At 37.4% G+C, this 19,421-nt stretch overlaps 6 protein-coding genes and 1 non-coding gene across 7 annotated transcripts; 3 read left to right on the top strand and 4 right to left on the bottom strand.

Annotated features, from left to right (window-relative positions):
• The first annotated feature begins 2,731 nt into the window (after positions 1–2,731).
• Positions 2,732–5,223, top strand: LOC127804907 (uncharacterized). Its single transcript, XM_052342005.1, has 3 exons — positions 2,732–2,976; positions 3,669–3,679; positions 4,810–5,223. Exons 1-3 carry the CDS (start codon positions 2,782–2,784, stop codon positions 5,048–5,050), a joined length of 447 nt encoding a protein of 148 aa, XP_052197965.1. The 5' UTR covers positions 2,732–2,781; the 3' UTR covers positions 5,051–5,223.
• On the bottom strand, positions 3,529–4,250 carry LOC127804905 (uncharacterized). The gene has a single exon (XM_052342003.1). The coding sequence runs from the start codon at positions 4,073–4,075 to the stop codon at positions 3,737–3,739; it is 339 nt and encodes a 112-aa protein (XP_052197963.1). The 5' UTR covers positions 4,076–4,250; the 3' UTR covers positions 3,529–3,736.
• An 836-nt stretch (positions 5,224–6,059) lies between the features above and the next one.
• LOC127804906 (uncharacterized) lies at positions 6,060–6,668 on the bottom strand. Its single transcript, XM_052342004.1, has one exon. It carries the CDS (start codon positions 6,453–6,455, stop codon positions 6,243–6,245), a length of 213 nt encoding a protein of 70 aa, XP_052197964.1. The 5' UTR covers positions 6,456–6,668; the 3' UTR covers positions 6,060–6,242.
• A 1,951-nt stretch (positions 6,669–8,619) lies between these two features.
• On the top strand, positions 8,620–9,683 carry LOC127804703 (uncharacterized). Its single transcript, XM_052341643.1, has one exon. The coding sequence runs from the start codon at positions 9,160–9,162 to the stop codon at positions 9,370–9,372; it is 213 nt and encodes a 70-aa protein (XP_052197603.1). The 5' UTR covers positions 8,620–9,159; the 3' UTR covers positions 9,373–9,683.
• A 239-nt stretch (positions 9,684–9,922) lies between these two features.
• Positions 9,923–11,010, bottom strand: LOC127804659 (uncharacterized). Its single transcript, XM_052341566.1, has 2 exons — positions 10,440–11,010; positions 9,923–10,202 (listed from the first exon to the last, which is right to left on the bottom strand). Exons 1-2 carry the CDS (start codon positions 10,840–10,842, stop codon positions 10,186–10,188), a joined length of 420 nt encoding a protein of 139 aa, XP_052197526.1. The 5' UTR covers positions 10,843–11,010; the 3' UTR covers positions 9,923–10,185.
• Positions 11,011–11,143: 133 nt separating this feature from the next.
• TRNAA-UGC (transfer RNA alanine (anticodon UGC)) lies at positions 11,144–11,216 on the top strand. Its single transcript has one exon. It is a non-coding gene; the product is annotated as a tRNA-Ala (tRNA).
• Positions 11,217–11,810: 594 nt separating this feature from the next.
• On the bottom strand, positions 11,811–12,844 carry LOC127804174 (uncharacterized). Its single transcript, XM_052340968.1, has one exon. The coding sequence runs from the start codon at positions 12,487–12,489 to the stop codon at positions 12,082–12,084; it is 408 nt and encodes a 135-aa protein (XP_052196928.1). The 5' UTR covers positions 12,490–12,844; the 3' UTR covers positions 11,811–12,081.
• Between the last annotated feature and the right edge of the window lie 6,577 nt (positions 12,845–19,421).

Raw genomic sequence — 19,421 nt, 5'->3', positions numbered from 1 at the left:
CGGGGTTGAGGTAACTTAAAATAATAAAATGACTAAAAAATACGAACAATATTAAATAATATATTATTTTTTTAATTATTTCATAAAATAAAATTGTATCTTCATACAATCGGACAACTTTGGGATCTTTTAGTATTTGTGCTTCCATACATTTCACATTGTTTGTGCCCTTTGTTATATTTAATGAAACCTCAAATGAGGCCTAAGGCTGGGAGGCTTCTTATGGCAACCGTGGGCTGCTCCTTGGGCGCCTACTGGAGGGCCATAAAAAGCAGCCACTTTGGGCCGGCCCAAATTGCCCTGTGGCTTTTGTCGTTTTGTTTGCTGCTGTCCCTTTTGCATGATTTGATCCAGGCCATTGGTGCTGCTTTTACTGAGAGCAATCCGAGCCATTAAATTATATTATATCATGCCTCGAGATTGCTGATTCTGATCATCGCATTGAAGAAGGAAACGATCGAGGGGTTTGTAGAAGGTCGGTCATTTTTCTAGGGTTTTTCGTTTTGCTCTCTCTCTCGTTCTCTCTCTGTAAATGTTGTATAGATCGTCTTCTTTAGCGTTCCTGATTTTGGTTCTGATTAAAGGTAAGCTCCTAATCTGTTAGTGATTTCGTAACTTATCGTGTAGAAAATCAGGGTTGTTTTGTTTACGTTTTTCGTTGTAATCAGATTAAATCTATTTAGTGGAGTGAGCTCTTCTCACCGGAGTTCAAGTGGACGTTGCCCCTTTTTGGGTGAACCACTATAAATCTCGTGCCTCTTGTTTCTTGTTTATGTTTTCAATACTGTCTATATTGATTTGTGTTTGTCGGTCAGTTCGTGTGAGTTCATCTGTGGAGATTTTGAACTGTGTGTGTGCGTTTGGAGATTTTGCTATCTCTGTTTGTTCGTAACACCCATGAATCACGCATTTTCATGTGTGAGTGCGAAAAAATGGGTTTAATTGCAACATAAGAGTGAAAGAAAATCACAATTGGAGTTTAAGAGAACAAGCCAAGCCATACGAGTAGTAATTTATAATAATTGGTATTTATTATTGTATATGAAAAATAGAGTAAAAAGTTAAAAACATTCATTTTTTATGGCTAATACAAAGAGTACGGACCTTCCCTCTCTTAAAAGTGTTGAGACTCGTCCACTTCTACGAGACTTTCAACGACAAGCGAAGAGTCACCCCTCCGGTCACTCCATCGGGATCATCTAGGCAAGTCTCGCCTGTGGTCCCTGGGCGGATAAGGCCCTACGACGACAATGTGACAAATATTTTAAGGGATCCACTCAAATTGGGCCATGCATGCCCTCTGTCTAGTCTAGTCATCTCCATATGCCTTGCAATCTACATTTACTCAACGTGTCTAGTCATGTCTCTATCATGTTTCAATCATGGCCTCGTCAAGAAGTTCAATGAGTCTAGAACAACCTTGGAAGAGTCAAAAACTCTCTATAATCGTCACATCTACTCGTGTGAATAAATATATTTTATAACTCAAGTTTCAAATCTTACCTTACAAGTTTTGGGACAGACAACCTTTCTCTTGTCAGTAAAATAAATTTGACTATGATCATAATTTATATACATATAAAATAAAATATTTAATTTATATTTTTATATAAGATAAATATTACTTCAAAGATTTAATCTCTAATACTCCTTATAGAACTTTATATATTTTACAACTAAGACATGCTCGTGAAGGCTAATTGTGTGAATATTTGTGATATCAAATGGGAGTTTGTGGGCAATGGAAGCCTCTATGTGACGGCTGCTACCGAGCTCATATCTAGACATGCTTCAGCAAGCAGAGCAACTATCAGAAGGTGGGCAAGACAACAACGGGGATGTCTGTAAAAGGTTATGCCATACGTTAGATTTTGAGGCTCTAAGATGAAATATAAAAATGGGCCTCCGAATCGTAAAACGAACCTGCGGAGGGTGAGCCGGAGAGTGTGTGAAACTATGACAGAGCGAGAGAGAGGTAACAAGCGACGAAAAACGAGCCACCGACCACGAGAGTGAGACGAGTCGACGAGGGTGAGTGACCAAGCAATGGAACGAGAGAGAGGCAACAAGTGACATAGCAATGAGAGGCGAGAGCAAAGGCAAACCGTCACCGACATGGGGCGAGGACGAAGCCAAGAGTGATGGAGTGAAAAAATTAGAAAGACAAGGCAACGATCGAAAACGAGAGAAGGAGAAGGGCAAAGGCAAAGCTATATTTGCAGAGGGGAAGGGCGTGGGTGGTTGGGCAGAGTCCTTACGAAATGGGAGGATTTCTAATTTATGAGCTCACAAATAATTAAATATTCATGAGCCCTGAGACAACCGTCTCACGAGCCTTATGAAAGGTCTAACCCTGATAAAAGGTTGTGTTGGATAAGAATATTGATCTCATTAAGTAATTATGTAATACATATATATATACACACATATATGTTGCTTTGCTTTATAAAAGCAGAGGGAGCTGCATCTATCTACCCACAAAAGAAAACTATGGACATGAAGACACTGAAGTTTTTCTTACTAGTAAACAAACTAAAGCTGCACCATCCCCATGGAGGGTGCGTGTGAAGCAATTAACGTTGTGAATCCGAATTGCTTGCTTCCCAAACATTCGCTTTTTCCTCGTCGCCCTCCCTTGACTCTTCTTCTCATCCCAACTGACAGAACTGACAGAACTGACACTTGTATTATATATGCCACTTTCACGTCCACTATGCTCAAACAGAGCTATTAACTAGAGAGAGAGAGAAGGAGAAGGAGGAGGAGAAGAAGAAGAGGAAGATGTCGGATTGGGGACCCGTGTTCGTGGCGGTGGTGCTGTTCATCCTGTTGACGCCGGGGCTGCTGATTCAGGTGCCGGGTCACGGCCGATTCATGGAGTTCGGAAACTTCAAAACCAGTGGCCTCTCCATACTGGTTCATTCCCTGCTCTACTTTGCTCTCATCTGCGTCTTCCTCCTGGCTATCGGTGTCCATGTCTACATTGGTTCATAGAATAGTTAATCCCACCTCAATTTGTTGTTCTGGTTTTGGTATGATCTTCCTATTTCATTGGATTTGTTCTGTCTTCTCTTTACTCCAGGTGAAGAGAAACGATACATGATGTTGTTATGAACAGATTGAGATTTATGTCTTTATATCTCTTCCTCTTTGAAACCTATGCTTGTGTCTTCACTTTTAGAAAGTTAAATTTACGGTAATTTCAGTATTTTTCCTCTTTGAAAGTCCGATTCGATGACACTGAGAATTGGAAATTAGTCTGGCTGCTGGCCTTTGCTTGGTGCCCTGTTATTATTCGAATAAAGTGCAAAAATAACTGGTAAAAGCTCTGATTCATTAAGAACCTCGCTTCATGTACTGTTATTATTGAATAAATTGCAAAACTAATTGCAGAGTATTGATGCATTGGAATTGGAAATTTGAGGTGCCATGGTTCAAAAGTTCGCAACTTTATTCAGAAAAAAAAAAATGAAAAATCGTAACTTTGTGAATTCAGAGTCCAGCATCCAACATATGTATTCAGAAACGAAGGCTAATTTTGCATGAAAGCAGCAGCTTATTGAATAAAGAAACAACGTCAACAAGTTTAATTACGATGAACCCAAAAGAAGAGCATTCGTAGAACCTGTCTGGTTGATTTAATACGTGAGCACCAAAAGGGGGAATAGATCGCGAATATGTAAACTTAACGATTCAGTCCCTGGAATACGTAATTATTACAAAACGTTGAAGCTTCTCAGGCGTAGAAATGAACGTTAAGAACAACAAGGAACAAAATAAGAAGCAAACCGTAGAGGACTGTGTGGATTAATATGGAGACCACGCTAGTCTTCATGTTCAAGAAATCCACTGGTCGGTGCTTTCCGGGCATCTGAACGATGAGTCCCGGCGACAGAAACGCGAAGAGTGCGGTGGCTATAATAGGACCGGCCCAGTCGTTCATTGTCAGCCTCTTCTTCAAGTTCCAGAAACTGCGAGGGGAAGAGAAAGAGGAGCAAAGCCAGATAAGAAAGAAAAAGTAAAAGAAAAAGCACTTTGGATGCCCCAAAATAATGGACTGCATATCAGAGAGCATGTAGACTGGGGAATGAGAATCCCATAAAGCCAAGTCGTAGAATATGTAAACTTGATCAAGTCGATAGCTACTTCTCCCGTGTTCTATTGGGTTAGAGGCATATAAGGCCCTACAAGCGGCTAGCGATCACTTGCAGCGCCCATATGGTGGCTTGCGGTTGGTTGGTGGCTGATATGCCATCGGCTCCGCCCTTAATTTATGGTCAGTTGCTCACTGTCTACACCTTTCCATTACCAGACAATATCATGCCTTGTTTTGTTTTCTAAATTAAAAGGCAAAAAGTAAGGATTTTAATGGACGTTTGTCTTTTGAAGCGATAAGGAGCTTTAACAGATGCGCAATAATTACTTTACAGAATTTAATGTGAACTCTTAAAAACACTTGCTTTAGATGATGTAATTTCTGCACGATATCCAACGGAGCCTTGACTTGAGACTTCAGAGGGTGAAAGTGTACCGTCGGATTGGAATAATCGAGGGGCGTGGGTACGTGGAGATGATCGACAATGGGAAAAGCAATTTATTTGGTAATTCAAGGAGTGGGCCCTTTGTTCTTCTTGCGCTTCCGAAAGATTCCAAAATCCGCATTAAATCCCCCAAAGACCCATTGCTAGAACTCCTTTTCGCTCACCGCTCCGTTCCTATCTTGTTACCCAAAAGCTACCCCTTTCCCGCTCTCGATCTTCTGCTTATTGCTCTCGCTCTGCAAATCTTGAGGCAGTTGGGCTAACAGAGGTTTTGTTTTTTGGGTAAGGCATCAAATCAAATGGCGGACTGGGGGCCGGTGCTGATAGGAGTGGTCTTGTTCGTGCTGCTGTCGCCGGGGCTGCTGTTTCAGATACCGGGAAACAACCGACAGCTGGAGTTCGGCAGCATGAAGACCAACGGAAAGGCCATAGCCATTCACACTCTCCTCTTCTTTGCCCTCTACGCCATCCTCATCGTCGCCGTCCACATACATATCTACACCGGCTGATAATATTCACCGTGTCCAAAACAGAGATTACCCTGTCCCTATTTGTATTTTGTTTTCTCATCTAATGCATCGCGCACTCTTTTTCTGAATCGGATCGGTTCCATGGTGGTGGTCGTTGTTAATTAATGGTACCATCTGTACTAGTTTACTGAAAATATGATCTTTAACTTGCAGATCTTTTGGGTTTGAGTGAGTTCTTTGGGTTTTGCCATTGATTTCTGCCAGGATCGGCTTTTTCTTTTTTCTTTGCAAATGAATGATTTATTACTAGATTGATTTCCATTACAGTTTTGGCCGAGGAGAGGAAACAGAGCTTTGAATTTTATCAGAAAATAATCATGGAAGGAGGGGAATTATTAGCCGTCTAGCGCAGTCAATCGCTGAAGCTTAAATTTTGTGGTTTATAAGGTTATTACCTTGCACGCTCTCAGTCTACGTTATGCCCAATTAGCTAAATCCAAAATATTTTAAACATTGTTGTTATATACATGTATATCTGGCTCACTCTCTTTAACTCGATTATAGAGAATCTGGCTCACTCTCTTTAACTCGCTTATAGAGAACCTAGTTAAGAGCGGTGGAGACCTCGCTTTCAGGGAATTAAATTGGCATAGATATCTGTCCATATGACAGCAGCCAGATCCATCAATCACAAACAGCTCTTTAACTCGATTATATAGAACCCAAGAGCGGTGGAGACCTCGCTTTCAGGGAATTAAATTGGTATAGATGTCTGTCCATACGACAGCAGCCAGATCCATCAATCACAAACGGCTAGAGTGCAAGAGTGAAAACTACTAACTTTATGCCATTGCGATAAACAAGCAATTGCTTCAGAAGCTGGCGCAACGTAGTAGAGAAGAGGGACGCAGATCAATTTTATTCCAATTTGAATAAGAAAAAATCATGTCTCACGCGCACCCAGTGGCTGGTGATCAATGTTACGTAAATATATATATATATATATGTATAGAATAAGAGAAGAGAAGAGAAGAGAAGACACTACTGCTACGCAGACTCCACAAATTGTTGTGTTCATCACTATGTTTAATCTAAATGAGAACAAACCACGCGCACACAATTATAGTTAACAGCAAATTGAGCCCCTTAAATGGGGAAAGGAGCAGCCCATCATGAGGAAAAAAACGAGAGAGAAAAGAGAATACAGGGAAATCAAGGAAGCTAGGCGGGTTCAGTCCGCACGTATATGAACCCCAACGGCAATGATTAGAATGGTGTATACGCAAAAGTAGAGGACTGCATGAACCAGGATAGAGATGCCGCTGGTGTACATGTTCCCGAACTCTACCACCCTCGCCCTCGCCGGCAGCTGGAACAGCAGCCCCGGCGACAGAAGTATGAACAGCACCACTGCTACCACCACGGGTCCCCAATCGGCCGCCATCGCTCTCTGATCTTTAGGCTCTAGCTATTTAATCAAGCAGAAGAAGAAGAAGTGCAGATGGATGTTGGAGGATGAGGACGGTAAATTAGTTCGGTGGCTGCAAATATGTAGGGGGGGGGGGGGGGGGGGAGACGGGGGCAGCTTTCTTAGTGAAGAAGGAGGAGGAGGATGCCAAACTTGCGCACGCAGAGACAATGAGAAAGAAATGGGGTTTAGAGGGCCTGGAAGAAAGGTATGTGTGTGTGTGTGTAATACTTAGTGGAATTTGCTTTATGGTGACAAATTAATATAACATTATACCAAATGGAAATTACTTTTTACTTCATATGTAAGCTTACAATTATTGAGTGAGCAGTGGGAGGCTGCAGGGCTGTATTGTCTGCGTTCGTAGTGGCTTTAGTCTTTAGAGACACATGAAAGTGGTAGCCAGTCCTGGAAATTAATAAAGCACGAGGATATGCATGAGTATATGGCAGATATATTACAATCAAAACCAAAAAAGGAAGGGGGAACGTGTAATGTAATGAAATGTAAAGCTGGAGAGGATGTCAAGCCAGGTGGGTTAGGAATGCTTTGGCCTTGAGTAAAGGATAGATGCGGATCACAAGGCTCAGCATTTATAAACTTAACTATATATTTGATAATATATGCTACATATGCTATGCATGATATATATATATATATATAAACATTCAAACTACTGTTATTAATGTTTAGCAAAAGATACAAAAACTACTTATAGTAATATTGTACGTAGTATAATATATATCAACATAAATATGAACTAATATATATATATATATATTAATGTTATATACTGTTAAGATACAGGGTAAAATATCCAAATCAACTAATCAAACATGCATTGAATAAGGTCAATTCTCTTTTATTGATGAATTAAAGGTCCGATGGACTAAACAACATAATCCATATGCCAGCTAAAAAATAAATCAACTATTAAAGTAGTATTTGTTAATTAAGATATGTGATGAAAAAAATAAAATATGAAACATATTTCAAACTTTTGTTCTTTTCAATGTATTTGTTAAAGTTATATGATAAGCATTAAAAAAAATCCTCATGTGACTTCTTATTTGACTTTTTATAAATAAATTTATTTGATTTTCATCTCTAGATAAATTTACATAAAATTTTATAGATAAGTATAAATTATTCATACGCCTCTTGTATAAAAGCCTCATCCCTTGCTTCACCGTTCGACGACTGCTGGTCTATTTCTTCTCCCTTGGCTTTACTGTTCGACAACCCTTGCTCACCGATCTTCCTTACCATCTTCATCGTCTGGCCACTATTGGTTTCATTTTCCCCTTCGCTCTCCTTGGCTTCACCATCCGATAACCCCTAATTATTGACCTTCTCGTCTTGCCACCGTTGGTCTCCCTTTCTCTTTCGTTTCATTGTCCAATGACCGCTAGTCTACTTCTTCCCCCTTGGCTTCACTATCTGACAACCCCTGCTCGCAGATCTCCCCCTTTTTTTTCACTATTCCTCTCAAATCCTTTCATCTATTTTTTAACATGGATTTAAAAAATAAAATATTATTTTTAATTTTTTGACAATTCACATTAATCATAAAATACTATTTTAATTATAAATTTGTTGTTGATGTTAACAAAAATTTTTGAATGAATTTGATAATAGAGATGTTTTGGTAAAAAAAAACTTATCCCAATGTTTATCATATGCATTTAATAAATATATGAAAAGAGAAAAATACAATTCTTAATAAATTTTAAAAAATTTAACAAAGTAATAGAAATTTTAGAATATTTCTCAATTTTATTTTAATTATTTCATATTTTAATTTAAAAAATATTTTAATTTTATTTTAATATAATTTTATCTTATTTACTTTACGAAACGATTTCTACGATAAACAAACGCCCAGCTACGTCTGTAGCGATCAGCCCATGACAGAGCAGTGCATCAACTCAGTGTTGTGATTCAACTTTAGTTAATTTCAAATGCAAGAGTGACTTCTGTTTTACGCTTTGGACAGGCAAAGCTAACTTCTAAAAAGAATCAAAAAGAGAGAGTGAGAAAGAGAATGGACTGCAGATGGCTGATTCAGCTCTAGAGTGCGACATTTTTTGTATGGGCCTGGCCTCCTTTGGTCATTGACCAGATATTTCTAGATTACTCTCTAAGTGAATTATCTGTCTCCCAAGAGACCCTTTAATTTATTTGTCAACCTTTTAATTCCCTTGCCGTGTGTTCTTTCGGAAGGTGACCTTAATTTGCGGGACAATTTCGTCTGGGTCAGAGTAGCAAATCTATTTGATGCTTTGTTGGGTCAAAATGTGGCAGAAGGGAAGGGGGCTTCTAGGTCCTCTTGCTGTTTCTTCTCTAAGAATTTCCCTTATTTATTTATTTATTCAATTTTTAACTCTTTCACGGTTTCATGGCTTCTGTGTCCTTTTGGGTAGACCATGCTTAACTGAAAATGTACACAAAATGCTTGTCCAGATCTTAGATAACAAAAGTGAAATGGCATGAGTCCAAATGGCCTGACAATACTGAGAGATCGTTGCCGTCCTCTTGAGCAAGGGGCGTCGGTTCCTATGCCTCTGATTCGTCTCCATTCCCTGCCTATTTCTTTATCTTACTTTACTCTAAGACCAACTCTATACTTATATTTCTCTGAGTTACAGAGAGAAGAGTGAGCAGGGAGAGAGAAAGAGAGATGGGGTCTGAGAACTGGGCGCCGGTGGTGATTGGGTTGGTTCTGTTCGTGGTGCTGTCGCCGGGACTTCTATTCCAGCTGCCCGGAAAAAGTCGAGTGGTTGAATTTACTAACATGCAGACTAGTGGTATTTCCATATTCGTTCACAGCATCATCTTCTTCGGTCTCATGACTATTTTCGTCATCGCTATTGGTGTCTACATGGGCTCCTGATGAAATTCTTATCCCCAGTTTCCTCCTCCTGATGAAGTACTTGTGCGTGTTTGTGGATATCTTACTCGGTTTACATGATCCAGAGCTGTTCAAAATTTGTGTGATTTCGCGTGCATGCAAGAAGCAATATCTCCATTTTTCAAACTTTTTCTTTTTTTCTTTCACTGAATTTCATGTTTCAGCATTAAGGCCATATCGATCTGCCATGTCTTTCTGTTACCCTGTCTCGGTTCATCCCACTTTCAACTTTTTGTTACAATATTTATAGTTAATTTTTGCAATTAAAACAGGACAAGAGTCTTGATTTTCTGGAATTTTGCTCAAAATTCCTCCGAATGGGTTGTTGTGTTATTTAAGAAATCTTTTAGGTTTCTGCAACTAACTGTTGTGAGGGTGATTCAAGTGCTCCTCATGTATGAATACTAGTTGTCTGCTTACCCGTCTGATAAATTGCAGCAGTCTCAGCAACAAGCTAAAGTACTCTATTGATAACAGTTGAACTTGGAACAGTTCCAAAGATTGAGAGGAATAAGATATCATGAGACTAGTAGGGCTCGCCGAACATATTTTTTAAGACACGATGAGATAAAGAGTAATATAGGACCTTAGTATTTTTCCCCTCCGGAATAAGCATATAAATTTCTATAAATCAGAACAGTTTACCTAACATTAAAAAGGCACTAACTTTGAAGAAGAAGAAATTAACCAACTATTCCGAACATCAAATTGGTTCCTTGTTCTAGCTGCTAGCACAGTAATTAGAAGAAGAAGCCCAGATCCTCATTCCTTCTTCTTCAGCTGCATGGATCAGCTTCATGAAGATTTCCTTGCTGCAGGAATGGAAATCCCAGGGTACGTATTATTGTTAACTAGTAGTCTTCAATGTTAACAAGCATTTGCTAATGGAGTTCAGATAAAAACAGCAACAAGCATAATCCATTAACATCATCACATGGTTATGTGTAAGAAATCCATAATTGAGTATCCAGTCAGTGATATACTCAATTTCGACTTCAAGAACTGTGCCTCAGTGGAAAGTCTAAAGGAAAATCGAGAGCAACAGTTACCTGGAAACTGTGTCGGGTCGTGGCCGAGAATGGAGAGTCCAAATTCCGACAAATTGGAAAAGACGGCGACGAAGTAGAAGAGGAAAACTAATCCGACGACCCAAGACAGCATTACTAACCCAATCACGAAAGTGACCGATCCGAACAGCATAAGAGCGAGCGAAATTCCGAGAAAGAAGGAAGCGAAAGCGGAGGGCGAGGAGGACAAGGAGGACAAGGAAGCAGAAATAGAAGAAGCCGAGGGATTTAGAAAGGGGATGATGGTGGTGGAAAGCGGAAGAGGAGGGGAATGGAGGATGTGAAAAATCATGGAGCAGAGCTCGTACAAGATCCTTTTTTGCTCCTCCTCACAATCATCATCATCCTCTTCTTCATCTTGCTGCTCTCTCATCACCCTCCTCATCACAACCAATCCACAATAATATATAATGTGCCCAGAGAACCTAATCAAACTTTCTGCAACTGCATACGCAGCAAAGTCTCCTCACACATCTACATATAAGTGGAGTCATATATCCTTGAATAGAAAGGATAAGCTCAGGGAGTTTTGGCCTGGGGCACTTGGATTACGTACTTGCATTGCATGTTCAGGATATGGGAGAGATGGCGAGAGATAAGAGCAAAAATTTGCAGGGTGTCCTAGGTGTTCGTGCCAGGATAAATTTTTAGATTTTCTAAATCTTAAGCACCACTTGACATGTATTGGGGGTGTAGCTCAAACGGTAGAGCGCTCGCTTTGCATGCGAGAGGTACGGGGTTCGATACCCCGCATCTCCAGCTTTTTTTTTAATAATCGTTTGCACATTGATTTGCAATGCTATGTACGGAATTTGTTTGGTATAAGGCATTTTTATGCCCCCTCAAGCATTTTGGCGGCTTGGCACCTCACCATTTAGCCATAGTTGAGGGGCATTTTTTATGCTCGAGTTTGTTTTGTAAACTAATCGGCCCATCTAACTAACACACACACATACAGGCCCATTATGTAACTCCACGGCCCACACGTGCCAATTGCTTGCAAAATCAAAATGTATTGGTTCTACAAAAAAAAAAAGAAAAAAAAAAGAAAAAGCTATATAAGCTTCACAAAAATCAGTGTCTGTCACCAGATTCACAACGACGACCAGTGATCGATAAGCCTCTCGCGGTCCATCAAAAGTTGCTGGTACTATAATAACCAAGGAATCTTCAATTACCAGCACAGCAGCATCTTCTATATAAATTGGTAACTTTGTCTTAATTACATCAATATATATATATATATATATATATCTCTCTGAAACAGAACAGAATCCAGATAGGAAAATGGGTGGTTACTACTACTGTATATATAGATATATTTAAGGAAAAGCAACAAACAAAACAACTACGTACAAACAGAAACAGGTGTGTCTTATTTATTACGACTTCACTGAACAGCAGCAGGGCGGCAACCTTAATTAATTCTAATTAATTAAGCTAGTAGTAAAGACGACAACGTACACTAGTACTGTAGATATCTCGTAACAATGATATATATATATATATATATAGCTAGCTAGGAGAGGAGACCCTAATTTGACTCAATAATCAACCATACGTACGTCTTTCAAGAAGACGGGCATGCAACTGCAAGTCTGCTACCAAACCATGATAAAAGAATTCACCATTGAATGTCTTGAGACGCATCCTTGCGTTCTGAGTTGACCTGTTCGAGCTTGAAACGCTCCTGAACGCAAGAGATGTAAGTTGCGGCCTTGAGATCGACACTTTCGTCGGCTACTACGCCGTAGATTTTCTCGAGCCTGGCGTAGTAGGAGTCATAGCCATTATCCGGCGGGGCATATGAAATTATCTGCTTCGGATGGGCGGGTGTCACGTAGTCGTGATTGACGAAGAAGTCGACTGCTCCGGCCGAGGGAGCGACGGACCTGATGACTTTGGTGGCAGCGGTAGTATTAATGTACGGGAGTACAGTTGTGGAGGAAGCTGGTGATGGCTTGGCCGAGCGGTAGAAGGGCTTGACCAGCTTCGTCTTCATGAATCCTCTGCGTTTGCGGTTCGCCTCCATTCTTGCCGATCGATTATTGATGATCAGGTGTTGCTTGCTTGTGATCGAGCAGTTGAGTTGTATCGTATGTAGGGCAATGGAAGGCCTTTATATAATGATATAGTTTAGAGTTACATGAAGATGAAGCCTCTGAAATCTGAAGGTGGGGCGGGGAGGGGTGGTCCCCATCACGATGCGCATATGGCTAAGATATTTTTTTTTTGGATAAATATATACAATGGCGATATGCGCTATTGCTAGCTATATCTTGAGGTTCGAAGGCTTTCGTGGATGTGGAGAGGTTAGCTTTCATCCGGCCGTACGCCAAAGACTATGGCGAGATGCAGGATAGGAGAGAAGATGCTTAGTTACCCAACCCAACCCAACCGAAAATGGATGGAAACCTGTGTCAATTAGATTAAAATTCTTAAAAAAGTGGTCTTGACCCGGTAGGACAGGAGGGAACATTTTGCTTTTTCTGTTATCACCTATTCTGGGATTTTCTTTTGCTTGGATAACGATCTCCTGCTGATCCTGCTGTGTTGGCGTGCAATGCTCTCAGTCTTATCCGTCAATTTGTGAGTTGGGTTCTTAATCCAAACCCCCTGAACCCTAAATCATACAGTGGCTAGTTAATTTATCAAGCTAAATCATCCGTATTTTAGTGCACCAATTAATAAAGTACTGAAGATATACACACCAGAAGAATACACCAGACTGAAGGGATGGATAAGAAGGGCGTCTTTTTCAAATAATTTTCCAAGGAATATAAATGCTGCTTTTCATGTCACAATACGTACAAAGTTAGCAAATGGGATATATATGGTGCAACGCATCCACCCAGAATCAATACACACCGTCTACAAGTGCACAAAATATATACTTTTTTCCCAGCACAAAGACCAGTTTGGCATCCATATATGGATATTGCAACATTTCATCAAACAATGGGTATGCATGATTAAGGCCGTATGTGTATTTACAGAAACATTATACATACACAGCTGTATAATATATTGGGAATTGATTCGTTTTCTACGTCGGGCAACACGACGCTAACATGGCCTAGGGCATCAAATGTAGATAATGTTTGTTAAAATGAGTAAGATAAGGAGTATTAAGATAAAATTTAAATACTTTTCGGAACAAGATACGAAATGATCAAAATAAATTTAAGAAACTTTTCAAGATTTATATTAGACTATTTATTAAATTTTTTTAAATTCATTGAGATTTGTATTTTTTTTCGTATGTTTGTTAAATGTATATAATAAATATCAAGACAACAATTTTTTTTTTTATTAAGATATCACTATTATTAAATTCATTCAAAATTTTATGTTAATATCAATAATAAATTTATTATTAAAATAGTATTTATGATTAATGTAATTTGTAAAAAAATAAAAATTAAAATAATATTTTATTTTCTAAATTTATGTTCAAAAATATATTCTAAAAAGACTCAAAGAGTAGAAATAATTATTGGTGGAATTACAATAATTCCACTTAGATAATTAAAAATTATCAAAATATATTTTCATAATAAATAATAAAATATAAAATCAAATAAAATAATTTAAAAATCAGTGAAATGAATTTGTATTAAATAATAAAATATATATATAGAGAGAGAAAATTGTAAAATTTAAAAATATATTAAATGATATTAATTATCCTACAATGAGCATATAAGTAATTTAGGCTTATATGTAAAATATTAGATACATTTATTTAGAGAAGCCTAAATAAATTTATTTGTAAAAAGTCAGATAAGAAATCACATGAGAATTTTTTTGGAGAATGTCAGATAAGTTTAACAAATACGTTGAAAAGAATAACCATCCAAAATGCTTCCTATATATGATATTTTTTACCTTATATCTTGATTAACAAACATTATCTTAAAAAATAATGTTATTAATTTTTAATAGAGATGAACAATAATAATGTGACAACCCATGTACATTGAATCTATTGATACACATCGACGTGAATTGTATAGTTGTCTAGAGAAGATAAATGACGCCCAACAGATACAGTCTACATAGACTATCACATCATCGTTATTAATCTCTATTAAAGATAATATTATTTAGATTTAAAACCTCGTCTCCCTTCCAAAAAAACAAAAAAATTGGCCCCCCTCCAACTAAACCTCCTATTTCCGCCCCTACCTCCTTCCAATTAAACCACCCATTTCCCCCTCCCCCAGCCAATTAAACCCCCAGAGTCCCATTTTCCAATTAAATCATGTGAAACCCCAACACCCCCCTCCCAATTAAACTCCTTCAAGATTTCTCACTTTACCATTTCTATTCATTCTGTTGACTGTTGACTGAATTATGTCTAATAAAACACTAGCTAAATTATATAAATTAAGATCTAAACTCAACGACAGTTACATTAAGGAATATTAGTTTTTATCGATCAAATGATTACACAATATTCAAAATACATCACCAACACTAATCTCTATAACAATTGAAATAGGAAATTACTAGTTTTACATCGATTTAAAACAAACCAAACCATCACAAGAAATAATTGATGAAATTCACATTCACATCTTCATAGTTACTATTGGTAATAATTATGAACCCATTATTCTGCGTGCCATCAAAAGAATATTGAGGGTGATATAAGTCCTCCAATCCATCCGACCTAAAAGGGTTGAAAAAAATAGTAATATGAGACATGTAATATAACTTATAAATTGAGTTAAATTGGTCCAAAGAAATAATAAGAGAAATACATTACCTATCACACAATGTCGGACAAATCCTCTTGTTGTGGCCATTAACATTACAATTGCGACATTCTCTTTCAGTGACTATAATCACTTTTCACACCCTTTTGCTCTAATGGCATTTGAATCACATACCACTTGGATATTTCCACCATTGTTAATATCTTTAAATCTAATGTGCAAACGTTTGAATTTATCTAATAGAAAAATGCTGTGAGCATCTATTAAAGACGTATCATCAACCAACAATGAAGTCTTGTGTGATACTAACCATTCCCTTGTCATTAATGACTGATATACTAGCCAAAGGTTAACGTGCATATATAACCTTTACATTATTTGTTCACCTTTTTAAACTATATTTCTCCAGTAACAACACTTATTTTTTAATCAAATAACATACTATGTGTAGGCAAGGATAATCGTCGAAGTCAAACATTCAACAACTGCAATATGAAATTATACTTTGGATAATAAGTCAGCTCTCGAAGCCTATCAAAATTTTTTCATTGCTCAAAATACTCCACCCTGTATACTTTAGTATTTACGAAAATTGATCTCTTCTTTGTGGTCGAGACATTTCGATGTGATCTTAACAAATGTACTCTGCTGGGAGTAGGCAAACCATGGTTATATTCCTCCACAAATTGTTTAACCACCCAACTATTGCAGTTGTTGAAGTCAAACATTCAACAACTGCAATATGAAATTATACTTTGGATAATAAGTTAGCTCTCAAAGCCTATCAAAATTTTTTCGTTGCTCAAAATACTCCACTATGTACACTTTAGCATTTACGAAGCTTGATCTCTTTTTTGTGGTCGAGACATTTTGATGTGATCTTAACAAATGTACTATGTTGGGAGTAGACAAACCATGGTTATATTCCTTCACAAATTGTTTAACCACCCAATTATTGCCAATTTGTTGCTTCACAACTGATAATCTAGCATTCCACCCAACTCGTGTAAGTACACGGTTTCTTTTGCCAACCTATGGCAGAACATCTTTACGACACATTTGTTAGGTCTCATATGTTTTTCCTGTTGTTTTACTTTTGTATACTTAGTTTTGATGATGAAAAATAATATTTTATTTAATCCCTAAGTCATGAATCAAGGTTGTGATTTTCAACATAAATCAATTTCAATATCAAGTATTACTTTGTGAGAATGAAAAGCAAATGAATTTCAAGTATCAAGATTTCAAAGTCATTTTTTCTAAGTCTGAAAGATTAACACTTTATAAGGAGATATATATGAAAATGTTTTCTTTTTAGAAAACTAACTCTCGGTATTTCAATAGCTAACGTTCATTAGTGATAAAATGATTTTTAACGAATTTTTCAAGAAATAGAAAGTGTATATCTTGGAGGTGGTAAAATCGCAAAATCCTAAGTTTGTATTAAAACCCAAATTCTACTTTTTTATTCTTATGAATTTTAATTTTCTAGATATTTTTATTGAATCCAAATGGGGGATACTTTCTTTTTTACATTTATGTGTTAAAAGTAAATGGAAGGTAAAATATAAATTAAACAAAATGAGGACATTTACTTAAACTAAAGAAATGTAAATATGTTGTGATGTTTTGTATCAATCAAGTGTTCTTCTACATGTTATCAGCTAAGTGTTCTATTTTTCTAAGTGAATAGTCGACTGTGTGTATATGCTTTGTGGACTATGCCTATGAATAGTCGACTATATACCTGAGGATAGTCGACTATACCTAAGGATAGTCGACTATACTTGATGTTTTGTCGACTAAATATGGCTTTTGTCGAATATATTTTATTATGTCGACTATTATATAAGGATAATCGACTATAACTTTTGTTCTGTCGACTATGTATGTGCATACTATTGTAAAATTTCGTTGTATTTTTGTATCTGTTGACTATGTGAATGTATCTGTCGACTATCACTTGATTTTGTTGAGCAATAGTCAACTATACTTTCTTGTATGTCGACTATATCTTAGTTTTACTTGAAAATATAGTCGACTATCCATTATCTTTTGTCAATTATCTCTTTTCGCATAATCCTTCCAACGGCTAGTTTTTCAAATCCCAACAGTCACAAACAGCTAGTTTCGAGCAAAGCTTTTGGAATGCCTATTTATACAAGTCATTGATGAACTTGAGGAGGCTAATGGACGGAAACGAGTTGATATAGATATTACAAATCAGTTTATTCGAGCTTTACAAGAGTTTGTGCTTTCATTGTTATATTTTTTTATGCAAGGCTTCGATCTATCATTGTAAATCTATTGTTAAGCCTAGTTTTCATTGTGAGAGAACTTGTAACTAAGAGTGTTAACTCTTAACTTCTCTCTTTCATTTGTATCGTTGTTATTTTCCTATCTTGTGTAGCTAGATGACCCATTTGAGTGAGAGGTTGTAATTCTTAGTCTCGGACTACAGGACCTACTTAGTTTAAGTATGGGGTTTTAGTAGATGGTTTAAAAAATCCTTAGTGAAGAGTTAAGGTAATGGATTAGGCTTGGGTTAAGCCGAACCACTATAAATCTTTTGTATTCTTCTCTTGTGTTTGTGTTATTTAAGTTTGTTTATCATTGCTGACATTTCCATCAAAAGAATTTCAAAATTCTATAAAGTCTTTAAAATAATCAATTCACCCCCCTCTTGTTGTGTGCCATAGCACCTCTTGGTCTAACATTTCCCTTATCGAAGCAAACAAATAACTTACATATGGTTTCATCTGTTTCCTTTGTCTTTTTGTTATTCGTGATTTGAGCGCTAAAACCCATTTTTTGTCCATATACATTGTAAAAAGTGTATGCCTCCTCAAGTGATTCAAATACCTAACCAATTTTTGGAATTCAACCAATGAAAACTTGAGGAAGATACACATTATCAAAACTTTGTGTTTCCATCCCTATAAAAAAAGTTATGCTTAAAAATAACACATTAGGGCAACACAAGACGTATTAACAAATTAACCACAAAGTACGACTTCAATACTATTAGTAAATGGCAATGCTCATTAGGCAAAATTGAGAGGTAAATTTAAAAAAAAAAGAGAAACTTTTTTATATGTGATAGTTAATTAATGGCTTCTCTAAACTGGTGAAAATTAGTGCTCCAAAACTAGTGAAAATTAAATGTAAACAAGTGTTATTTAAGCAAAAAAAAAAAAAAGAAACGACAACAAAATAAAAAAAAAAAATGGGCAACATACTGGAGGTAGGTGGTGGCAGAATGAAATATATTAGAGAAAGAAGATATTAAAATAAAGGGCGCAAGACTGGTCAATTAATGAGGCAAGTGGGATCGGTTTGCTTTGCTCGGACAGGTACTAGATATTGATAAAAGTTCCAATGTTCAGATAAGATATTCCACCTGCTGCTTCTCAGCTTTTGCAAGTGGTGACACAGTTGCATGCCTTGCCCTGTCAATTTGTTGGGATTCTTAATCCTCTTTTTATGTAGATCTCGATCGATCGATCGATCGATCTTCTCTCCGACCCGATGAATTTGGCTTGTACGTACGTTGGTTGATGGATACTCGCCCGCCACAAACTAATCCATCCATCGACCCATATTTGATTTTTGCTTTTAGAGCGGTAGAGAGAGAATCTGTAGCCATAAAGAAAGCGCATTCGCTTTGGCTCACCATTTTTGGCTTTTTTGGATTGGGGCATACGCCTCTTCATGCTTTAATTTCTTTCTTCTCTCATCAATCGTCTACAACACAAAGACTGTCTGTCTGTCTGTCTGTCTGTCTGTCTGTCACAGTGATGCCGCAAGATTTCGGCCATTAATTGATTTAACTTTGCAGCTAATTTGTCGAGGGGACTTTGCAAAATTGGGTAAATTAAGATCACTACTACTTTTTTTGTATTGTTAAAGCAAAGATTTAGACGTCTTAACTATATTTTCCCCTTTTGTTCTCCTCAACTTTCTGATGACATAATTCAACTCCTCTCGGACCTCATGATTTGTTGTGCCCATAAATAAATTTGGGTTTTCTTTTCTCCATCCATCACCACCGTCCTCGTTAGCTTCATCCACCGAATCTCATAATTAAAAGCTAACAACATTGAGACACGCAGCCCAGATACATGTGAACTGACCCCAAGTTCATGCATGCGTTAATGGTGATTGGTGAAGAAGAAGAAGAAGAAGAAGAAGAAGAAGAGGTCAGTTGTCACCATGGGGCAGGAGGCTGGCTAAGTATGTTCTG

Source organism: Diospyros lotus, chromosome 6 (genome assembly GCF_014633365.1).
Source record: "Diospyros lotus cultivar Yz01 chromosome 6, ASM1463336v1, whole genome shotgun sequence".
NCBI lineage: Eukaryota > Viridiplantae > Streptophyta > Magnoliopsida > Ericales > Ebenaceae > Diospyros > Diospyros lotus.
This window is presented reverse-complemented; position numbering and strand designations above follow the sequence as displayed.

Bases quoted from the DNA above. Each gene is read 5' to 3' on its own strand.
- LOC127804907 (XM_052342005.1), top strand. From the start codon at position 2,782: ATGTCGGATTGGGGACCCGTGTTCGTGGCGGTGGTGCTGTTCATCCTG.
- LOC127804905 (XM_052342003.1), bottom strand. From the start codon at position 4,075: ATGCTCTCTGATATGCAGTCCATTATTTTGGGGCATCCAAAGTGCTTT.
- LOC127804906 (XM_052342004.1), bottom strand. From the start codon at position 6,455: ATGGCGGCCGATTGGGGACCCGTGGTGGTAGCAGTGGTGCTGTTCATA.
- LOC127804703 (XM_052341643.1), top strand. From the start codon at position 9,160: ATGGGGTCTGAGAACTGGGCGCCGGTGGTGATTGGGTTGGTTCTGTTC.
- LOC127804659 (XM_052341566.1), bottom strand. From the start codon at position 10,842: ATGAGGAGGGTGATGAGAGAGCAGCAAGATGAAGAAGAGGATGATGAT.
- LOC127804174 (XM_052340968.1), bottom strand. From the start codon at position 12,489: ATGGAGGCGAACCGCAAACGCAGAGGATTCATGAAGACGAAGCTGGTC.